Raw genomic sequence first — 18,260 nt, 5'->3', positions numbered from 1 at the left:
CAATCATGGATAATTATTTAATTGGTTTGCCATTTGTCTTTTGAGGCTGATTTTATTTGTTGTTCATGTGTTTCACAGGGGCCTGTGATCATCTTTGCTTGGTCATCTCTTAAACTTCAGACCTTTATGCTCTGTACATCTTGGTAGTACCTAAAGTGCAATTTTAACTAGTAAGGGAATAACAAAATGTTTAACTTGACCAACCAATTATTCAAAGCAATGCGCCAAACTTAAAAAACATCCAATGCTCCATTAAATGAATGACTGGAATAAAAAAGGTAAGCCATGAAAAGAACAAATCTAAATTACAACATGAATTGGTCAAATAAATAAAGATGGAAATTTAAAGCACAAATTCAATGACCATCAAAAAGGAAAAAAACACATCATAAACAATTTTCAAAACAAATAGAAAAACAGAGAAGCTGGTCACACAGTCCAACAAAGCAAGAAAGAGACAACCATTAATCTTTCAGATCATAAATACTAACACATACCAGCAGAGTAAAGCAAGCAAGTCTTAATCTCAGCAAAGCAGCAACCCAACTAAAAAAAAGGCTAGAAAAACTCAACAAATCTGATGAAAACAGAGGCAGCACACAAATTAAGTATAGTGACAATACAATGCAAGCAGGAAAAAAAACAAAGCAAAGCAAATAGAGCAACATATACAGTTAAAAACACAAGGAAAGACAAAAAAAAAAGGCTAGCCACCCTGCAAACAATGAAAGAAACAAATGAAAATTCCAACATAAAATAACATTAAACACCAGCTTAATCTCAACAAAGCAGCAACCCAACCGAAAAGAAGGCTAAAAGAGCTCAACAAATCTGATGAAAACAGAGGCAGCACACAAATTAAGTATAGTGACAATACAATGCAAGCAGGAAAAAAAACAAAGCTAAGCAAATAGAGCAACGTATACAGTTAAAAACACAAGGAAAGACAAAAAAAAAAAGGCTAGCCACCCTGCAAACAATGAAAGAAACAAATGAAAATTCCAACATAAAATAACATTAAACACGAGCTAAATCTTGCAAAAAAAAAAAACCAACATTAATGCTGAAGTTGTGCATGAAAAGCACTGCGACAGGAATGTTAAAAACAACTAAACAAAAGAATGGCATAAACATGAGCTAACCTCGGTAATAGAAATAATATGACCGAAAGTCAACAAGTTCAACACAAAACATGCCACACATGCAACATCTAAAAACCGATAGAATCTGAATGAAATAACACCAAAAAAAAATGCATCAGAAAACAAACTAAATAAAGATAGCAAGTGAGGCAATGGAGAGAGGAAAAAAGACTAAATTGATGGTGTAACAACCAGTAGGAGAGGCAATGGAGAAAAAAAAAGAGTGCAACATTCGATGGCCAAAGAAATGCACAAACTTGAATATAAGAGAAACAAAAAAAAATCAATAGCCTACTGGAAACCTCAGAACCCACCTGCAAGAAAAACAATTGCCACAATAACTCTCTAAAACTGACATTTCACCAGCTAAAAAACAACACAAAGGAAAATCCAAAAACATCCCTAGTAGAAGTCCATCATATGTATTGAGATAGACAAACCAAAAGAAAAGGCATTTGACTGTAAACTAAAAAAAAAAGAAGGAATTTTCTATTTCTGGTTAGACAAAAAATAGAGCCCAATTGTTGCATAATGGATCAAATGCAAAGAGTGCGGAATATTATCTTTAACAAACGTGACACTATTTCCCAAACAAACCACAACAACTCTTCCAATATTGTAGAGAGACCCAATGTGACAGTAAACAAGTGTTATTAATGATATCACTGTCCCACTTATTTAATGCACAAATTGACAACAAATATAGAAGACAACAAATATAGGCTGAAGAAAGGGTACTGCCCCATTTATTTAATAATGCACAAACCAAAAGAAAGAGAATATGAGCTGAAGTAATTGTTACAATTCACAGTTGCATGAGTCTGAATGAACAATATTTTCACAACATGATTTAGTTTATTTGTTAATTAGTTTCCTCAAAATACTTTTTTGAGAGACCTCTTCGAATAAAAAAGATAATGTTAATGGAGGTAATATAAAAAGTAAAATAAATCAAGTTTTATCTCTTCCAAACATGTGAATTCAATTTATTTATTAATTGAATTCAAACTAAACACCATAATTGAATTGAATTATGATAAAGAATTGATTCTAAAAATTCTTTTATTAATTGCATTCAATTCAGTATATGATTTGATTTCAAACAATATATTAAAAAAATTCATTCCGTTTTGATACAAAGAAATTTAATGAGAGTTTCAATTTTCTTATTACGCTGGATATCCATCTTCATTTTTCTTATTAATGAGATGGTAGAGCAAAATTGAATTGAATTATGATAAAGAATAGTTTTATTTATTAATTGAATTCAAACTAAACACCATAATTGAATTGAATTATGATAAAGAATTGATTCTAAAAATTCTTTTATTAATTGCATTCAATTCAGTATATGATTTGATTTCAAACAATATATTAAAAAAAATCATTCCGTTTTGATACAAAGAAATTTAATGAGAGTTTCAATTTTCTTATTACGCTTGATATCCATCTTCATTTTTCTTATTAATGAGATGGTAGAGCAAAAAATTGATTTTTTTTTAAATCATAATGATATAATAATCATAGAGTTATTATTAATAATTAGTAGTTAAAGAGACATGATAATCATAATACCACAATATTATGAATCATATATCACTGTAAAAACGAGCAATTACTCTATCGTCCTCTAACAATGAAGTATTTTTTAAACTTAATTTATTTTAGAAGGAAAATTTGAAATTGATAAACTCCTAGCAAGTGCAGAAAACTCATTAACCAAAACTAAAACCCCTTAATAACACATTATAGCTCTATACTTGAAAATACAATCCACTTAAACAGGATAATAATAATTTTATTTTTACTCTTTTATAGTTTTTAAGGATATTAAAATCTTTTCACGTGGCTTATTTGTTATTTTTTAATTTATCAGAAATAAAAAAATATTTTTTCATTTTAATTATACAGTAAAATAACTAGAACACCATTGGAAGAAAAAAAAAACCTGGCATTTAAGGGATATTTTTGTATTTTTATAATAATTTTTTATATCATTTTAATACCTAAATATCATTTTTTAAAAAATAAAATAATCCAACCCCACATCAAAATTCAAACACACCAAGTTTAATTATCAGTAAATCAAAGATATATTGGTTATATATATAAATATCAATTGAGTTACAATTTATTGATATATTGCTCTTTATCATCGTGTCAATTCCTTCAAGCTAAAATATGAAACCTTGTATCTATCAGGGCAATGATGTTTTTTTTCTTAACAGAAACAAATAACAAGCAAAGGCAGCAAGAACTCCTTGTCAAACCCATTAATAACTCCACATTAATCAAATCATTAGATAGTTCATAAGGCCTAAGGGTTTCTACACATTATCCATGAATCAATCCTCCATGTCTCGAGGCCCTTCCACTCCTATTACAGTCCAATCTCCAACCTCTATCCTCATTTGCTGTTTGCAAACCATGACACTACTTTTAACCCTTTGCCTGCAAGTTCTAACCCGACCAACTCCAACCTGAACTTAGGGGCACCAACTCGCAACCCGATTTCAGTTCATGTTCTGATTTTCTTGTTTTTATTTTGTTTTCTCGGAACCCAGAAATCGATGTTAGTTTTTGCACATGAAGCTATCACCTGAAATTGGCGTTACCATGCAACCCCAAAGTGTTACCCGAGTTAGTGCTTGTTTTTACCCAAAGATGGTGTTTCCAAGCCGAGTTATTACCCGGAAATGCTAGGTTATTGCCCAAACTTGAAAAGTAATTACCCGAACTGGGTGTTCACTTGCCAAGTCGTTACAAGTTACGACTCAAACATCAAAAGTTTTTACCTGAAATCGGCAAACTGTTTTCCCCTGAAATCGGCAAGTTTTCTTCTGAAATCTAAGCCTCCATGCAAGTTATTACCCAAAAATCGCATGTACAAGCCGAGCAATAACTCGAAATCAGTGTTCCTTAAATATGATTTTTTAGATAATTTCGAGGTCAAAAAGCACAAGTAAAACTCTCTTAGTCTTCACCAAATAAAATCTCTTGATATTAAAATTAACTATTTTAATAGTCAAAATCATTGTCAATTTCTTTTTTTATCACCGAAATTCGGTATTTTTTTTCTCATAAACCAAAAACTAAAAAAAAAAACGTTCATACTTAAATGAATTGCAAAACTATTGATATACCAAATAGATATAATTTATAAAATTTAAGAAATAAAATAAACTTTTTATGATAATTTTAATCGCATCAAGACAACTTTTTCATTTTTTTTAAATTTTATTTCTCTTCAATTATCTTATAATTTGACCCAAAAATATACAATGACGCTAAAACAAAAAAAAAATTAGAATCAAAATGAAAATTTTTTTTGAACATTAAAGTTTTGGCCAAGACGTTTAGAGTTTTGTATTATAATAGCAAGTTATTACCCTCAAGAAAGTATCACCCCAGATTAAAAATGATGCTTGCACAAATCCTTATATGCTATGTGAAGCACTTGAAACATGGAACTGGTGATTGAACAAAATTGAAAGAAAAAACTACAAACGTTTAGAAAAATTTCAGAGTGACATTAACTACTAAATGATCGACAGAAACTTTATCATAATGAAGTGCCAAGCCAAAATCCAATACTAAGTATTTCAACCATGAAAATAGAACACGAAATAGGAAAATTCTTGTTCATATCTCTCCTTGGACCAGACTGCATCTTTCACAGATCTTGAACAGTCAAACCTGTGGCGGCAGAAAATAGATAGGATGCAATTAATGAAACAGACCACCTATCATCAATAAATGGAAGAAACAACAATAAAAGCATCTGGCTATCTTGAGTCAATAATAGACGCAGATGCATACATGCCTAGTTTTTTTTAGGACTATCTCTTCACGTTCTTTCTTTTTGGTTATTCTATCTACAGATTTTAGGCTGTGTATTTCATAGTCATGACACTAGGAGAAGCATGGAACAATGAATCACTGTGAACAAGAACTTCTTAAGGAAGATTTTTTGACAACTGACCTGGAGGAAGAGATTGTTTCAACTTGTCTGCCTTCTCAGGATCAAATACACAAAGAGTGTAGAGGTACTTTGAGCAGCGAACTTTGAACTTGACCACATCTCTGCTCCTCTTGATCTTCACAGAGCGTGCATCTTTCCTTCTGGCAGTAAGAAGGAAATCCTTGATCTCGTGGATCTGCTTAGGCTGTGTATCAAGGACAGCAAACAAGGACAGAATGATTGAATACATCAACAAATAAAAAGGTGTATCAAATCAAATATCATCGAGTGACATGAGTGACAACACTAGATTAAATGAGTGTTTGCCAGTGCATTTCAAAAGCACTTTTAAATTTTTTTGAATTATTTCTTCTTTGAATTAGTATGTTTTTGATGTTTTCAAATCATTTTAATGTGCTGATCTCAAAAATGATTTTAAAAAATAAAAAAACAGTATTGACATGCTTTTTCTGAGTGAAAAGCACTTTGAAAAGCAACCGCAACCACACTCCCAAACACACACTTAAATACATCCAACACTCTTGCAACCAATTCACAAAAACCAGAAGAAATCACTCAAGTATCTTTCAATGTAGAAGAATGGACAAAATCACCAACCGATACATACAGATTTCAAGCTCTATTCAGTGATCACTCGAGATTAAGCAGCTGAAAAAACTAATTCACAATTATGCAAAAGGTATCAGTTTTAAATGAGAGAAGAGGTCTGCCTATGGCTTAGGAGCAATTCTTCCTTTTTATAAGAAATAACAGGACCACAAAACCATTCATGGAAACAAAAATAACAAGGCAACAAATGTACTCAAATTACCTTAAGACCACACCCTGTTTTTCTATCTCCATTTCCAGGCTCTCCTTATCTTCTTCTAAAATAGACAACTTTCACTCACCATCTAATTAGTAACCACCCTGAGTTTCAAGAAATTGTACCTTAGACTACACTGTCTTCCCAGTTCCACCCCAGTTCCCACCAGTTTTAGTTCCCTCAGTAAAACATTAAAAAGATAGCATAAGAAACTACCCTCAATAATCACCGAGAAAAATCTGCTTTAAAACCTACCAGACGATAGAGAAAGCTAAGAGTACAAAAATGAAAAAAATCCATAATACATACCACCTACTATCACTTTCTTTTATTCACATTAACTAGTCACCAACTTCCTTCTCTTCAGATCCAACTACAGCGTTAATTTTTCTTGGTTTCGTCCCTCACTTGTAAAAATCATGAACCCAACAAACTAGCCTAAAAAGATGATTAAAAAGTCCAATACTTACTCATATTCTTAACCCAAGTTTCAGTCTTTCAAAATTCTCACTATATTAAAAAAAACAATCTTTCAAAGTTTTACCATTAAAAACACAGATAGCAAGAGGAAACATGACTATTAAAAACACAGAATCCTTAAAAATAAAAACACAGTTGAACCCATTCTTCTGTCTATCAACCAAGAAACATGATCTCTGCAATAACCAAGCAGAAAAAAGCAAGAGACATGGAGAGAGGTTAAAAGGGTATTACCATTTTGAGTTTTTCAGAGTCTCTGAGAGCTCTTCGTCTTTGCTGAAGTCTCAGCGCTCCCCAAACCCTAGCTCTGTTAAGGTGGAGAGATATAAATATATATATATATGGTGAGTTACAATTATCACTTGCTTTTAAACCCTAGAAAATTTATTGTGTTTGTGGACTGTTTTGGCCCTGTATAGTTGATTTTATTACGCCAGTGGTTATACTTTCGGGCTTCTAACTTACTAGGCCTCTGCCGTCTGACCCAAAGGCCTTAAGTAGTTGAATTGTAGGCCCAAACTTAATAATAAAAAACATTACGAGGTGTTGAGTAAGGATCCGAAGGAAACCGGTTCTGATCCGCTGCAAATATCTTAATTTTACCCGACCAGATAGAGATTAAGGAGAGGATGGGCTTTTGTGCCCTAATCTATATCCATGCAGTTTTTAATTTTGTTAAATCATATTATACGTATTAAAAATATAAATATTGATTGATAATATCATTGTCTAAGAAATAAATAAAAAAAATTGAAGTAGAAAACCCAGACCAATAAAAACTTACCATGGAATTAAAAAAAAGGAAATTATATATAACTTTTCTTAAAATATAATACATGAAAAAAATTAAAAAAAAAAAGAAATTAAAAGATAGAATGTAATCATGAATAATTGAGGAGATAGGGACACAATCCATAAGAAAACAAGAGAAAAGGAAAAAAAATGTGCCATTGACCGGATTTGATGATGAATAATTGAGATATCATGAAATCACACAAATATTGTAAAACAAAATTTGATATATTTGACAAAAAAATCTTAGATTTTTAATCCTTTACTAAATCTTAACATGAATCCCCAAGTGTTCATAACCATGTTTTTTTTGTTAAATATTTTGAAATTCTTATAATATTATTACTTTTCCCTTTATCTATATATTATGATATTATTAGCTTCTTTTATAGTTAAGATGATAGAAGGTAGGATAAGATTATGTGTGTCATTTTTCTCTTGTTTTGGTGGCGTGGTACGTTATACTTGTCTAATCAAATGTTTATGTACAAAATTGCAATTTGTTACTATATATGCGTCCCTTTTGATAATGTATGTTTTTTAATTATTTTTTAGGATAGTTTAAAGTTTTTAAAGAGTAACTTACAATCATAGTTATTAAACTTGATTGATGAGTTTATTTGAGATTCAATTTTTAACTTAATTCAAATTTTATAATAAAATCAACTTAGAGTTAATCTTGTTGACCTCATCAAAATCTAGTTTGACTTTAAAATTTTTATTCTTTAAATTTTAAGAATTAAAGTAATATTATTTTAATAGACTTGAGTTAATCTACATTAACCTATCCAATTTATAACCTGAGCCCCGGTAAAAATTAAGGGATAAACGATGTTTAATAACTTTTTTTATTGTGAATGAATATAAATAATATGAAGTGATAGAAATCTAGGGGCAAATAATTGCAATATTTTTTCCTATTTATCCATGATATATATGAATATGAATATACGTGAAGTGATAGAAATGTAGGGGTCAATAATTGCAATATATTTCCCTATTTATCCATGAAATATAGATGCATGTCTTCTAACCTTCACTTTCAATTTGCCTCCGATTAATTTGGTGAATGATTGTTAAAAAAAATCTTTGAAAACATGTCTTTTGACAAGAGATGGGTAGTGGCCCGTGCGGGGGCTAGATTAGAAAAAAGATTGGACATGTATTCACATTGACAACCTTTTCATTTTGGTGGATTCAATAATCGATATATTTTAAGTGAATTTTCATATTTATAAAAAAGATATATGACGTGGAATGCTACAGCATAAAAGATAATTTACTGTAAATTATAATAATAAAATAATATTTTTAACCTTCCTCAAATCAGGTTAAAAGATTAATTTTAGGAGTAAAATAATCTTTTTCATATGATTTATTTATTTATCATTATCTCTTTTAGTGAGGGTACAAACTACAAATATATTTTCATTTTTTTTAAGAAAAACTTTTATTGTCCTTAAAAGAAAACATTCATATATTTGATTGCTAGGGTTTTTTTGTAGATTCATGCTTTTTTGCACAGTTTAATTATTGACTTACCTTTATGCCACAATTAATTAGCCTTGTTTTGGAAGCATTTTGATATTTTCATTATTCTTAGCATAGTAAAATCATGAAACCAACCTTATTTTACAATTTATTTAGGCTTGGTTTAGGGGTAATTAGTTTTGTGTTTTCACATGGTTTTTTTTTTAGTTATAAACAGGTTAGTTAAGAGTTAAATTGGTCTTTTAAAGTGATTTAAAAATAAAAAAAATAGAAGCTGTCAAGTGCGTGGGAGAGACTGCCATGCTTTGGCGGCTCGTGCACCTTTGTATGATGACTAATTTTTTTTTCCAGCATGTTGCTTTTTAATAGACAAATTGTCACTGCAAAAGCTTTCTTTCTTGTTTTCCTTTTTTTTCTCTCTTCCTCCCTCGTGATTCATGTCTGGCATTTAAAATTTTAGGACAAACCCATTAGTTATGTATATTTGCGTATCGGTCCTCATTGTTTTGATTTGTTAATTTTTATTCTTGGCATTTTTGTAAGTTTTTTTTTAATTTTTTCAATTGCACCCTTCAATCTAGAATTTTCATATTTTAATTTTTCAAATTTGGTCCTGGTTTTTTTTTTATTCATTTTTTCTTGCCCTTTTTTTGTGAACTTTCAATTGATTTCAATCTTATCCTTTAATCAAGATTTTTAATTTTTTTAGATTTTGTTCTCATTCTTCTGGTGGTTTTTCCTTTTATTTTTTTGGAATTTATTTTTATTTTTAATTTATCTCTTCAAATCAAAATTATTCATATTTTTTTATTTTAAATTTGATCCTCATTCTTTTAATTTTTATCTTTTTTGAATTTTTTGTGATTGTTTTTTTTTTCAATTTCATCCTTTATTAATTGGTTTTTTAAAACTTGAGAATTGTGGTTTTTTTGGATTTAGTGTCTCCAATTAAATGGTTTAGGTCACGTGTTTTATAAGCTGACTTGGGTTCCTATATTTTATTCAGACTCTTTTTTTATGGTCTCATTACTTGATGTTGGTTTTTTTTTTAAATAGGCTTCATGGTTTTTTTTTCATTTTCTTTTTATAAAGTTATCATTATCTCATGATTTGACCTGTGAGTTTGACGAGTTAACCTAGGTGGTTCACACTTTTTTTTCCTTTTGATAATTAATTCCTTATGTGTATTGATTTTTTTATTTCATCTTTTAATATTTAATTTATTGAGAACTGATCTTTGTGGTTTTTTCATATCTGCTACTTCCGTTCAAATAACTTGGGGCACGGGTTTTATAAGACAACAAGGGTTGTCATCACTGTTTTTACTTATTTTTGTCATGTATCATAATTCAACATTGTTTTTTTTTTTTAAAAAAAAATTAGGTATTGTGATTTTCTTCATTCTTCTTTTGTTTTAGGGTTATCCTAATCTCGAAACATGATCCGTGAGTTTGGCAAGTTGACCCGGGTGGGCTTACGCTTTTTTTTGGCTTATAATTATTATTTTTCTAATCTTTTCTATCTCATGATTCAACATTGATTTTTTTTTAAAAAAAACTTATACTTTGCTATTTTTTTCATTTTACTTTTTGTTGGGTTATCCTAATCTCATAACTTGACCCGTAGGTTAGGCGGGTTAGCCTAAGCAGCCTCAGGTCTTTTTTAACTTATAATTACTATTTTTTTTATTTTATATGTTTCATTTTTTTTTCAACATTTAATTAGTTGAAAACTAGACTTCAAGGTTTTCAAAATTTATTGCTTTTAGTTTAAATGAATCGAGTCACGGGCTTAATGTGTTAATATGGGTTGACATCATTTTTTTTTCTTATTTTTTTTTGTTTATTTTCATCGTTCAACATTGTTTTTCCCCTTCTTTAAAATGTGTTTTTGTCGCTAAATATAATTTTTTTCTTCAATCTTTTTATCTAACCCGTGGGAGTTAAATAATTAGTATTAAAAATATATTTCTTGAGTTTTAGAAAAATCATTAGAATATATATAAAGCACTTTTGAAGTTCCTTTTAAATTCAAACCTTAAATGATGACATAGAAAGTAAATTCATTTACCAACTTTTCCATCTGATTTTGTGTTTAGAATTGTATTGGGATGTGTTTTAAAATGTATTTGGCTTGAAAAAGTATCAAAATAATTAATTTTTTAGTATTTTGTAATAGTTTTAATATGCTGATATAAAAATGTATGTGGACATGGGATAAGTAAGGATGACAATTTTATCTATACTTGTTGTGTTAGAGAGTAATATAAAAGCTATTCTCGAGACCTCGGCTAATAGTTTAAATTTTAGGTTGAGAAAGTTTTTTGATATTGTATCGGAGCCTTGATGACCAAGTAATTACGAGTTCAAATCTCACCACCGCTATTTTATTTGATAAAATTTAAGCATAAAATAATGTGAGTCTGTGCAAGTTTCAAACCCAAAAGATGTGTGTTAAAAAGTAATATAAAAACTATTTTTGTGACCTCATCTAACAACTTAAACTCTTAGGTTGAGATGATTTTTCAACATGTTGGATATCGACCCAACTTGAACCTAATAGGTAGGAATTGTTTTTGTCCGTTCGGGTAATATCCAAAGTAAAAACGTCGGGTTGGGATAGGGTATGAATATTGTCCTACTTGACCCGAACCCGACCCTGACCCGAACTCTCTCTCTCTCTCTCTCTCTCTCTCTCTATATATATATATATATATATATATATATATATATATAGTAAAAACTCCATTAATTAAGTTTTTAAATTTTTTTATTTTAACAGGGTAATTAGTCGTACTCAAACTTCAATATCCAAGCGTTCAAACGACATTGTATCCACGACAGGGAGACATTCCTTGGAAAGAATAAATCAAGAGTTTCAAAAATGAAATAGCACACATGAGCTATAATTGTAATCTACTTTAGCTAGGCATGAAAAAGTCTCACCCTACATATCAACTAAGTGAGAGGAAATGATTCCATCAGTGCTGCTTTTTCTTTGACATATAAGTGGTATTATTAATAAAATAACATTACATTATTATTTTGAAAAAAAACATATATATTTTTTCATCTTTTTTTAAAGTATATAAACTCACTTTAAAAAAATTATTTCAAAGACACTTTTATTTTTATTTTTATTTTTATATTTTTAACTAAACACATTTCTATTATTTTATCATAAAATACTAACCAGGACAAAGTGATTATAGTTAAAATTTCAAACTCATGAGACAAAGTCATGAGATAATGTGATTAAAACATAAATCATGACATTAGGTAGCTAATTAAGCCGCTCAAGGGATACTATTATATTCATTGGACTCCACAAAAGGAGAGGTGTCAAAAGCCTATCACAATCCCACAATCGGATCTGCATGTAATGGTGTAATTAATTGAACTTACACATGGATACTCAAAATCTCAAATGTATAATATATTCTTTTCTTATGAAAAAAACCCTAAGATCACGTTATTAAAACATACAATATCTCGTATGGATTTTGATCAAATATTGTTACATTAGGCAATTCCCATTCCTCTGTAATACGATTTGTTTTTTTGAATTTTACTATAATCTTGTCCGTAATGTTATTGGTACTATATATTGACAGAATATTTTTGTTGAAATATTTATAAATGAATTGTATTATCAGTAATTATATCTATAAAAATTTACACATCATTATATTGTTTGATTTTTTTTATTTTCTCTGCAATTTTCTCATTATATGCCAACAATATATTCTTGACTTCAATGGTTATTAATAAAAAAATTAGATCGGTAAATATTATTATAGTATATCAACAAAAAAAATTATTGGTATTTTTATTTATATTTATCAATTTTATGATAATGAAAATGGTTACAACATACCTATCGAGTTCCCGGACTTAATTGTTTTAATTAAATCTTTTCCATGACAAAGATTCCAAACCAAGCATCCAGCTAGGAGAACCAACACGCAAGATCAGTAAACCAAAGCTATCAAACGTATTCCTTCCTATGACTGGTTTAAGTTCTGAGTTTCAAACTAAAATGAGTTAAACTATATCGATTCAAAACGATGTGATTTCAAGATTTTTTTTAAAGTAAAATCATTTTATTTAGAGTTTTTTTTTTTAAATCAAACTATATATTTTAACTTTTTTGATTTTATCATAAGTTGATTATGTCATACTAAATTAACTTCTATATAATTTAAATTAAGAGTCAATTTACATCAAGTTTCGAGTCAAATCAACGAGTTACCGAACTTATCCATCCATCAAGTCAGGTTAATTCAAGAGTCATGTAGTAAGCAAATTATTTGAAGAAGAGGGAAGAAGGTTTCTTATTATGTGTCCAAGCGTGTTTGACGGCAAGTGTATTTGTGTGAACGGGTTCTTGAAGAGTGTAGTTGTAGGTGAAAAATGGCAGAGGCCCTAGCTATCTAAATCAAGAAAAAGTTGTTTTCCACTATATAATGTTGGCCTAAAGTTTGTACACAAAGTATGGCAATTTAAAGGCAAATATGCTATTCAAATCACTAGACATAAAAGCAAACATGGGATCTGCTTGGTTCTCATCTGTTTGCCACCAAAGGTCTCTTCCTGGTCCCTTCTCCTTCTCTTTATGTCAATTTATGCATATATTTCCTCACAAATATGTCCTCTCTTTTATCCCTTTTCCAATAGCACAGTCGCTCTTCATTTTTGTGACCCATCACACAGAAAATAACAAAGGAAAACAGGTTCTCTGAAAAAAAACAGAACCCCCGTCTTACCCTTTTGCATTAAATGATAAGAACAAAAATTTATGATCTTCAATCTATAATTACCAGTCCTTACAATATAGAAGAAGAGATAGATACATCTTCTCGTGTCTATGTGCTTAATTACCGTATGTATAATTCCTTTATGATCATATGCATATCGAAAATCCAAGCAATAGATTAGGTTAAGAGTGACATGAGAAAAATTGACCTAATTTAGATGTTCAAGAGACTGCGGCCACACACTGCCATTCTTTGCATAGCTGGTGAAATATCTAATTAGTATAGTATTTCTGGTGTAATTCTCACTAGCATGACAAGCACTTATCATCTACTTGCCAATAAAATAATTAACCTGTGTTGGTTAAGGAATTTTCTAATCAATTGGCAATCATGCTAGCCATATAGCATCAAATATGATCAAAGGGAAGAGAAGATTCTTGTGTTGATTTGGGACAAATAATTTAATAAATTAAGTTCATTCATGCATCATTGAAAATGTCATCTCCTAGCTACTCTCCAAATTGGTAATGTAGGGATATGCTCATTGCCACCATGCAAATAAGTTCAATTAGTTTAATTAATCTTTTTTGGACCCAATAAACTATAGGGTAATTGGGTTCGTTATCATGATGTCATTTATTTAAAACTTAATCACATTGATATTTAACCCTAATGTGCAAAAAATAGATAAAAATAATAATAATTCATTTAGGTATTTAATCTTATACCTCAATTAACATACTTAAAACCGATTGACTTGTAGGTTCATTAGAAGGTTTGTTGGATCTTAAAAGCTATATAACAAGGGACCATCCTTTTCCATTACACCATGTGTGTTTAGTAATATAGTGTAAAGTGTTTTAATATATATATATATATTAAAATTTTTATGTTATTATGTCAGAACCATTAAAAAGTATATAAAAATATATTATTTTAATGTTTTTTCAAGTAAAAATAATTTAAAAAATATTTTAAAAAATAAAAGCTGTCACCGTAACAAACAAATACTTCAAGGGATCGTGAATTTAAGCATTTCTTTAAAAAAAAATAAAATATAAAACAATCAAACATTTATCTTTTCATTAAAAAAAATAAATCGAATCCATGTATAGATCAGAGGCTTAGGCATTAATAAATGGGTGCTCTTGCAGGCCGCCCGCAATCAACAATGAATTCCCAAATTAATTTTTAATGAGTCAGGCATATACATCACCACCGAGCTAGGTTTTGGTAGACATTAAATATTCAAATAAGAACTGAAGAAGGATCTTCTATATAATTTGTTTCTTGTGCTGCCATGGGAATTGCAGGAAGATGAAAACAAGGACAGCAATAATACATAAGTTACACAGCAAACTCTTCCCATGCATACTTGAGCTTACCTGTTATGATCTAATTTAATTATACCAACAATCCACTTAGGATTTGTCAATATACATTAGGACATAAAGGAAGGGACTACCAGGAAATTCTTTTTTTATAGGAACTGCTATTCTTGGATGGATAGAAACTTGATGATCATATGATGGATGTGATTAAATCACCACTTTCTATGAATACATGGATGAATTGCTAATGTTTCTTACGAATTGCCCACTATGGGATGCAGAGAAAGATATTGAGGAGGCAAGCCAAAAGGGAAAGGGATGCCATGGAACTGCAAAAAAGAGGCACAAGTGCAAACACCTTCAAACAAATACAATTATCTAGAGTTGTTGAAAAGCAACACAAACTCCCAAGCATATAGCATAAGAAAAGAAAAGTTGGAGTGCATAAGATACAAATATGCATGAATAAGAAGAAGAAATGAAAAGTGAAAGTAGTAGTACTCTATAATTAATTATCAATATGTGTTCATGGCGCGCCGTTCCCATCCTGTGAATAAATTGCCATGCCGAGCCTCGAATTTGAGCATAGAGATGGTGTTCTGGCCATAACCCTTTTAGGGTTTCCATGCAGAAGCCCATACTACAGGTTCCTCTTTCCATGTTAAGTAAATTCCTGACTCATGATCTCCTTGAGGTAGCACAAGTGCCCACCCAGCTTTGTATCTCTTAAGCAATGCCTTGACATCATCGACAACATCATCACTGAATCCAACAGGGGAAAATGCCTCCCTTAGCCTTTCAGACCAGTGGACACCCCGCTCTCTTCTTTCACACTCTCCTCCACCAGTTTCTTCATCACAAGCCAAAACCCTAACTATGTTCCTTGAACATTCCCTCTCCAACATCAATCTCTCATTACTAGTTGGGACAAAGCTCTCCTCTAGCATCTCAAAATATAGTGTGTAATACCTCAGGCACTCTTCAAAACACTTGACGAAGTCATATCTTGAGCTAGTAAAATCAGCTTCTTCCTCAACGATTGTCACAACTCGAGGGTTAAGTGATCGGAACAACTGGATTACAGAACTTCTTTCATCTACTTCAACTCTTCTCAATGCCCCAATGCAATTAATCGCGACTGCTTCATCTTCTTGAACACCCAGTCCTTCCTTTGTGAGCTCTCCTATATGATTTAGCACACTAATTACTTTAAACTCAAAGGGCACTCCCATTAACCTAGCAAACTTCTCCATTCTTTGGCCTATTTCTTTCATGACTGATCTTACAATGCTAGCAGTTACCACAACGGTGAGCTTTAATCGCGGCGTCTCATCATTTCTTGTGGCTAAAGCTTCTAGCAAAGTAGGCCACTGTGTGCAAAGGGTATTGCTGATATCAATTATGTGAAGTTTGCTTTCCCCATCTAAGGCCTCCAAAATTGCACCATTTGAAGCTACATGACCGAAAGTAGTCCACGGGCTTACCTCTTGGAATTTTAGTATCAATTTCCTAGCTGAATCAAAGGAGTGGCTCTTTTCAGCTACTGTGGTAAGGGTTTTGAAACACCGTTGACCAGACTCGGTAGCCTTACAGAATAGAGCTTGCAAGAAATAAGATGCCAATTTCTGATCACAATCTCCATAAGGAGAGGCAAGCTCATTTAACATCCATAGTAGGTGGTGGATCTTGCTAGAGTCCTTCTCTGAGATTGCTCTTGCACACTCACTAAGAAGCTTTGATGCCCACTTGTTTCCTCCTCCACAGGCCTCACCGGAGTCCGAAGACCGGCTTGTTGATGTATGGCTAGTTTGAGGCTGATTATTGTTGTTGTTGCTGCTATTGCTTTGCATGTCTATAGCTGCTACTTGATCATTGCTTTGCTGGTGGGAAGGAAAGAAGTGTGTCAGTGTGTCTTTTGGACAGAAGAGAGTTATGTCCATGGGTGATCGGCGAGGCCCCCTTTGACTCTAGAGGCAGAACCTTTGCTAAACTCAAATTTCATTTGAGTTCAGACATGGCCAAGTAGAAAGCTATATTGATATAGATATCCATAGTATAATTATATCTTGGGGTGGGGGTCATAGTCATCCTATTTTGTTAATGTGAATAATTTCTTGTATAATATTATATTTGAAATATTCTTATATGTATTTTAATTTGTTTTAAGCTAAACTCTATGGTGATTACTAGGTGCATGGTTTACCTATGCAACCTCTATGTTATCATTAGAAATTAAGGTTAAATTTTTTGTTCCTTAGTATTTGAACACAATTTTATTGTTTTGTTCATGGCAGAGTACAAGAAACATTACATGAGTTTAATATAATATTGTTAAGAACATCAAACTATTCTACTATTTACCTTCAAATGATGCGATCTCCTGATGAAAACTTAAGAGTTTAATATTGTTAAGAAATCATAAAGATGTTTTGTGGTGGAAAATCATAGCATTCTACAAGAAAATAGACAAAAAATTTACCAGAAACTTTTGGCCAGGTACAACTTTATATTTTGATCAAGAGGACTGCTAATTTATTTATTTAGTAACATGGATATCTGAGACAGTTTGCGCGTACCTCGATTAATTCTACTGATCTTGAAGTTAACAACTATATAAGTCTCTAGTAATCATCATATTAGTAATTACAGGACTCGAATATGAAATTATAGAAAAAACAAAGCTTTTAATTCCAAACTTTTACCACGAAAAAAACTGCTAATTAAATGTGCAAGTACACGCTTTCTAGTCATACCAACTGAACAAACAACTCCCTTGTTCCAATAACCTATTTTGCTAGTCCAGTGGTCCAATTTGGCCACTATAATAGTAATAATTAAGCTTAGCAGAAAGCTATATTATTTTTATTTTTTATAAGGCATATATTATAGCCAAAGTAGGCAAGGAGATAGAAAGTTAGCATACAAAATTAGAGCAAAACCTAAAAAACAACTCTAATCACATCAAACAGCTTTAACCTAACCTAATTAAACTATCGAGATAAAGAAAACAGAGGTTGAAACTAGACAGAAGTAAAGGTCTAGAACCATGTTAGCAAAACAGGAAACCTTATAAGAAACTCTCACAGCAGCAAAACTCAACGAAACTACTAGAATAAATTCAAAAGGCAACCCAACAACAACATAGAGAAAGCAGAACACAATCTGTAAGATCATGATCTTCACAACAAGCTTGCTGAAGTATCATCTCAAAACAACAACCCCACTGGAGAATGCATTTCTATCTTTTTTTTTTTTATCTGTATTTTCTATTTTAAAATGCTAATCAATGAACAAAAAAACTAATTAATTATTAATAAGGGCAGCCGGGAAAATATTAATTAGGTCAGTATCATCTCAGTAGTTAGCAATCATGCATGGTTTTGGCAAGGAATAAGACATTTATTCTCAGAAATAAAATATCCCTATGGAATCCTCATAATTGTTCAATAGCAACTGAGTAGTGTTAAAGGGAAAATAACAA

The 18,260-nt window shown here is 30.9% G+C and overlaps 2 protein-coding genes across 2 annotated transcripts; both read right to left on the bottom strand.

Moving 5' to 3' along the window:
- Positions 1 to 4,629: 4,629 nt before the first annotated feature.
- LOC133670771 (large ribosomal subunit protein eL38z/eL38y-like) lies at positions 4,630 to 6,796 on the bottom strand. The gene is made up of 3 exons (XM_062091384.1): positions 6,644 to 6,796; positions 5,125 to 5,308; positions 4,630 to 4,838 (listed from the first exon to the last, which is right to left on the bottom strand). The coding sequence occupies exons 1-3, from the start codon at positions 6,644 to 6,646 to the stop codon at positions 4,816 to 4,818; spliced, it is 210 nt and encodes a 69-aa protein (XP_061947368.1). The 5' UTR covers positions 6,647 to 6,796; the 3' UTR covers positions 4,630 to 4,815.
- Positions 6,797 to 15,085: 8,289 nt separating this feature from the next.
- Positions 15,086 to 16,819, bottom strand: LOC133670578 (protein SHORT-ROOT-like). The gene has a single exon (XM_062091099.1). It carries the CDS (start codon positions 16,717 to 16,719, stop codon positions 15,394 to 15,396), a length of 1,326 nt encoding a protein of 441 aa, XP_061947083.1. The 5' UTR covers positions 16,720 to 16,819; the 3' UTR covers positions 15,086 to 15,393.
- Between the last annotated feature and the right edge of the window lie 1,441 nt (positions 16,820 to 18,260).

Source organism: Populus nigra, chromosome 13, assembly GCF_951802175.1.
Source record: "Populus nigra chromosome 13, ddPopNigr1.1, whole genome shotgun sequence".
NCBI lineage: Eukaryota > Viridiplantae > Streptophyta > Magnoliopsida > Malpighiales > Salicaceae > Populus > Populus nigra.
Note: the sequence above shows the minus strand (reverse complement) of the source record. Positions and strands in the feature narration are given on the sequence as shown.

Bases quoted from the DNA above. Each gene is read 5' to 3' on its own strand.
- LOC133670771 (XM_062091384.1), bottom strand. The intron at 4,839-5,124 runs GTCAGTTGTCAA...CTGCCGCCACAG, and splicing joins GAAACAATCTCTTCCTCCAG to GTTTGACTGTTCAAGATCTG.
- LOC133670578 (XM_062091099.1), bottom strand. From the start codon at position 16,719: ATGGACATAACTCTCTTCTGTCCAAAAGACACACTGACACACTTCTTT.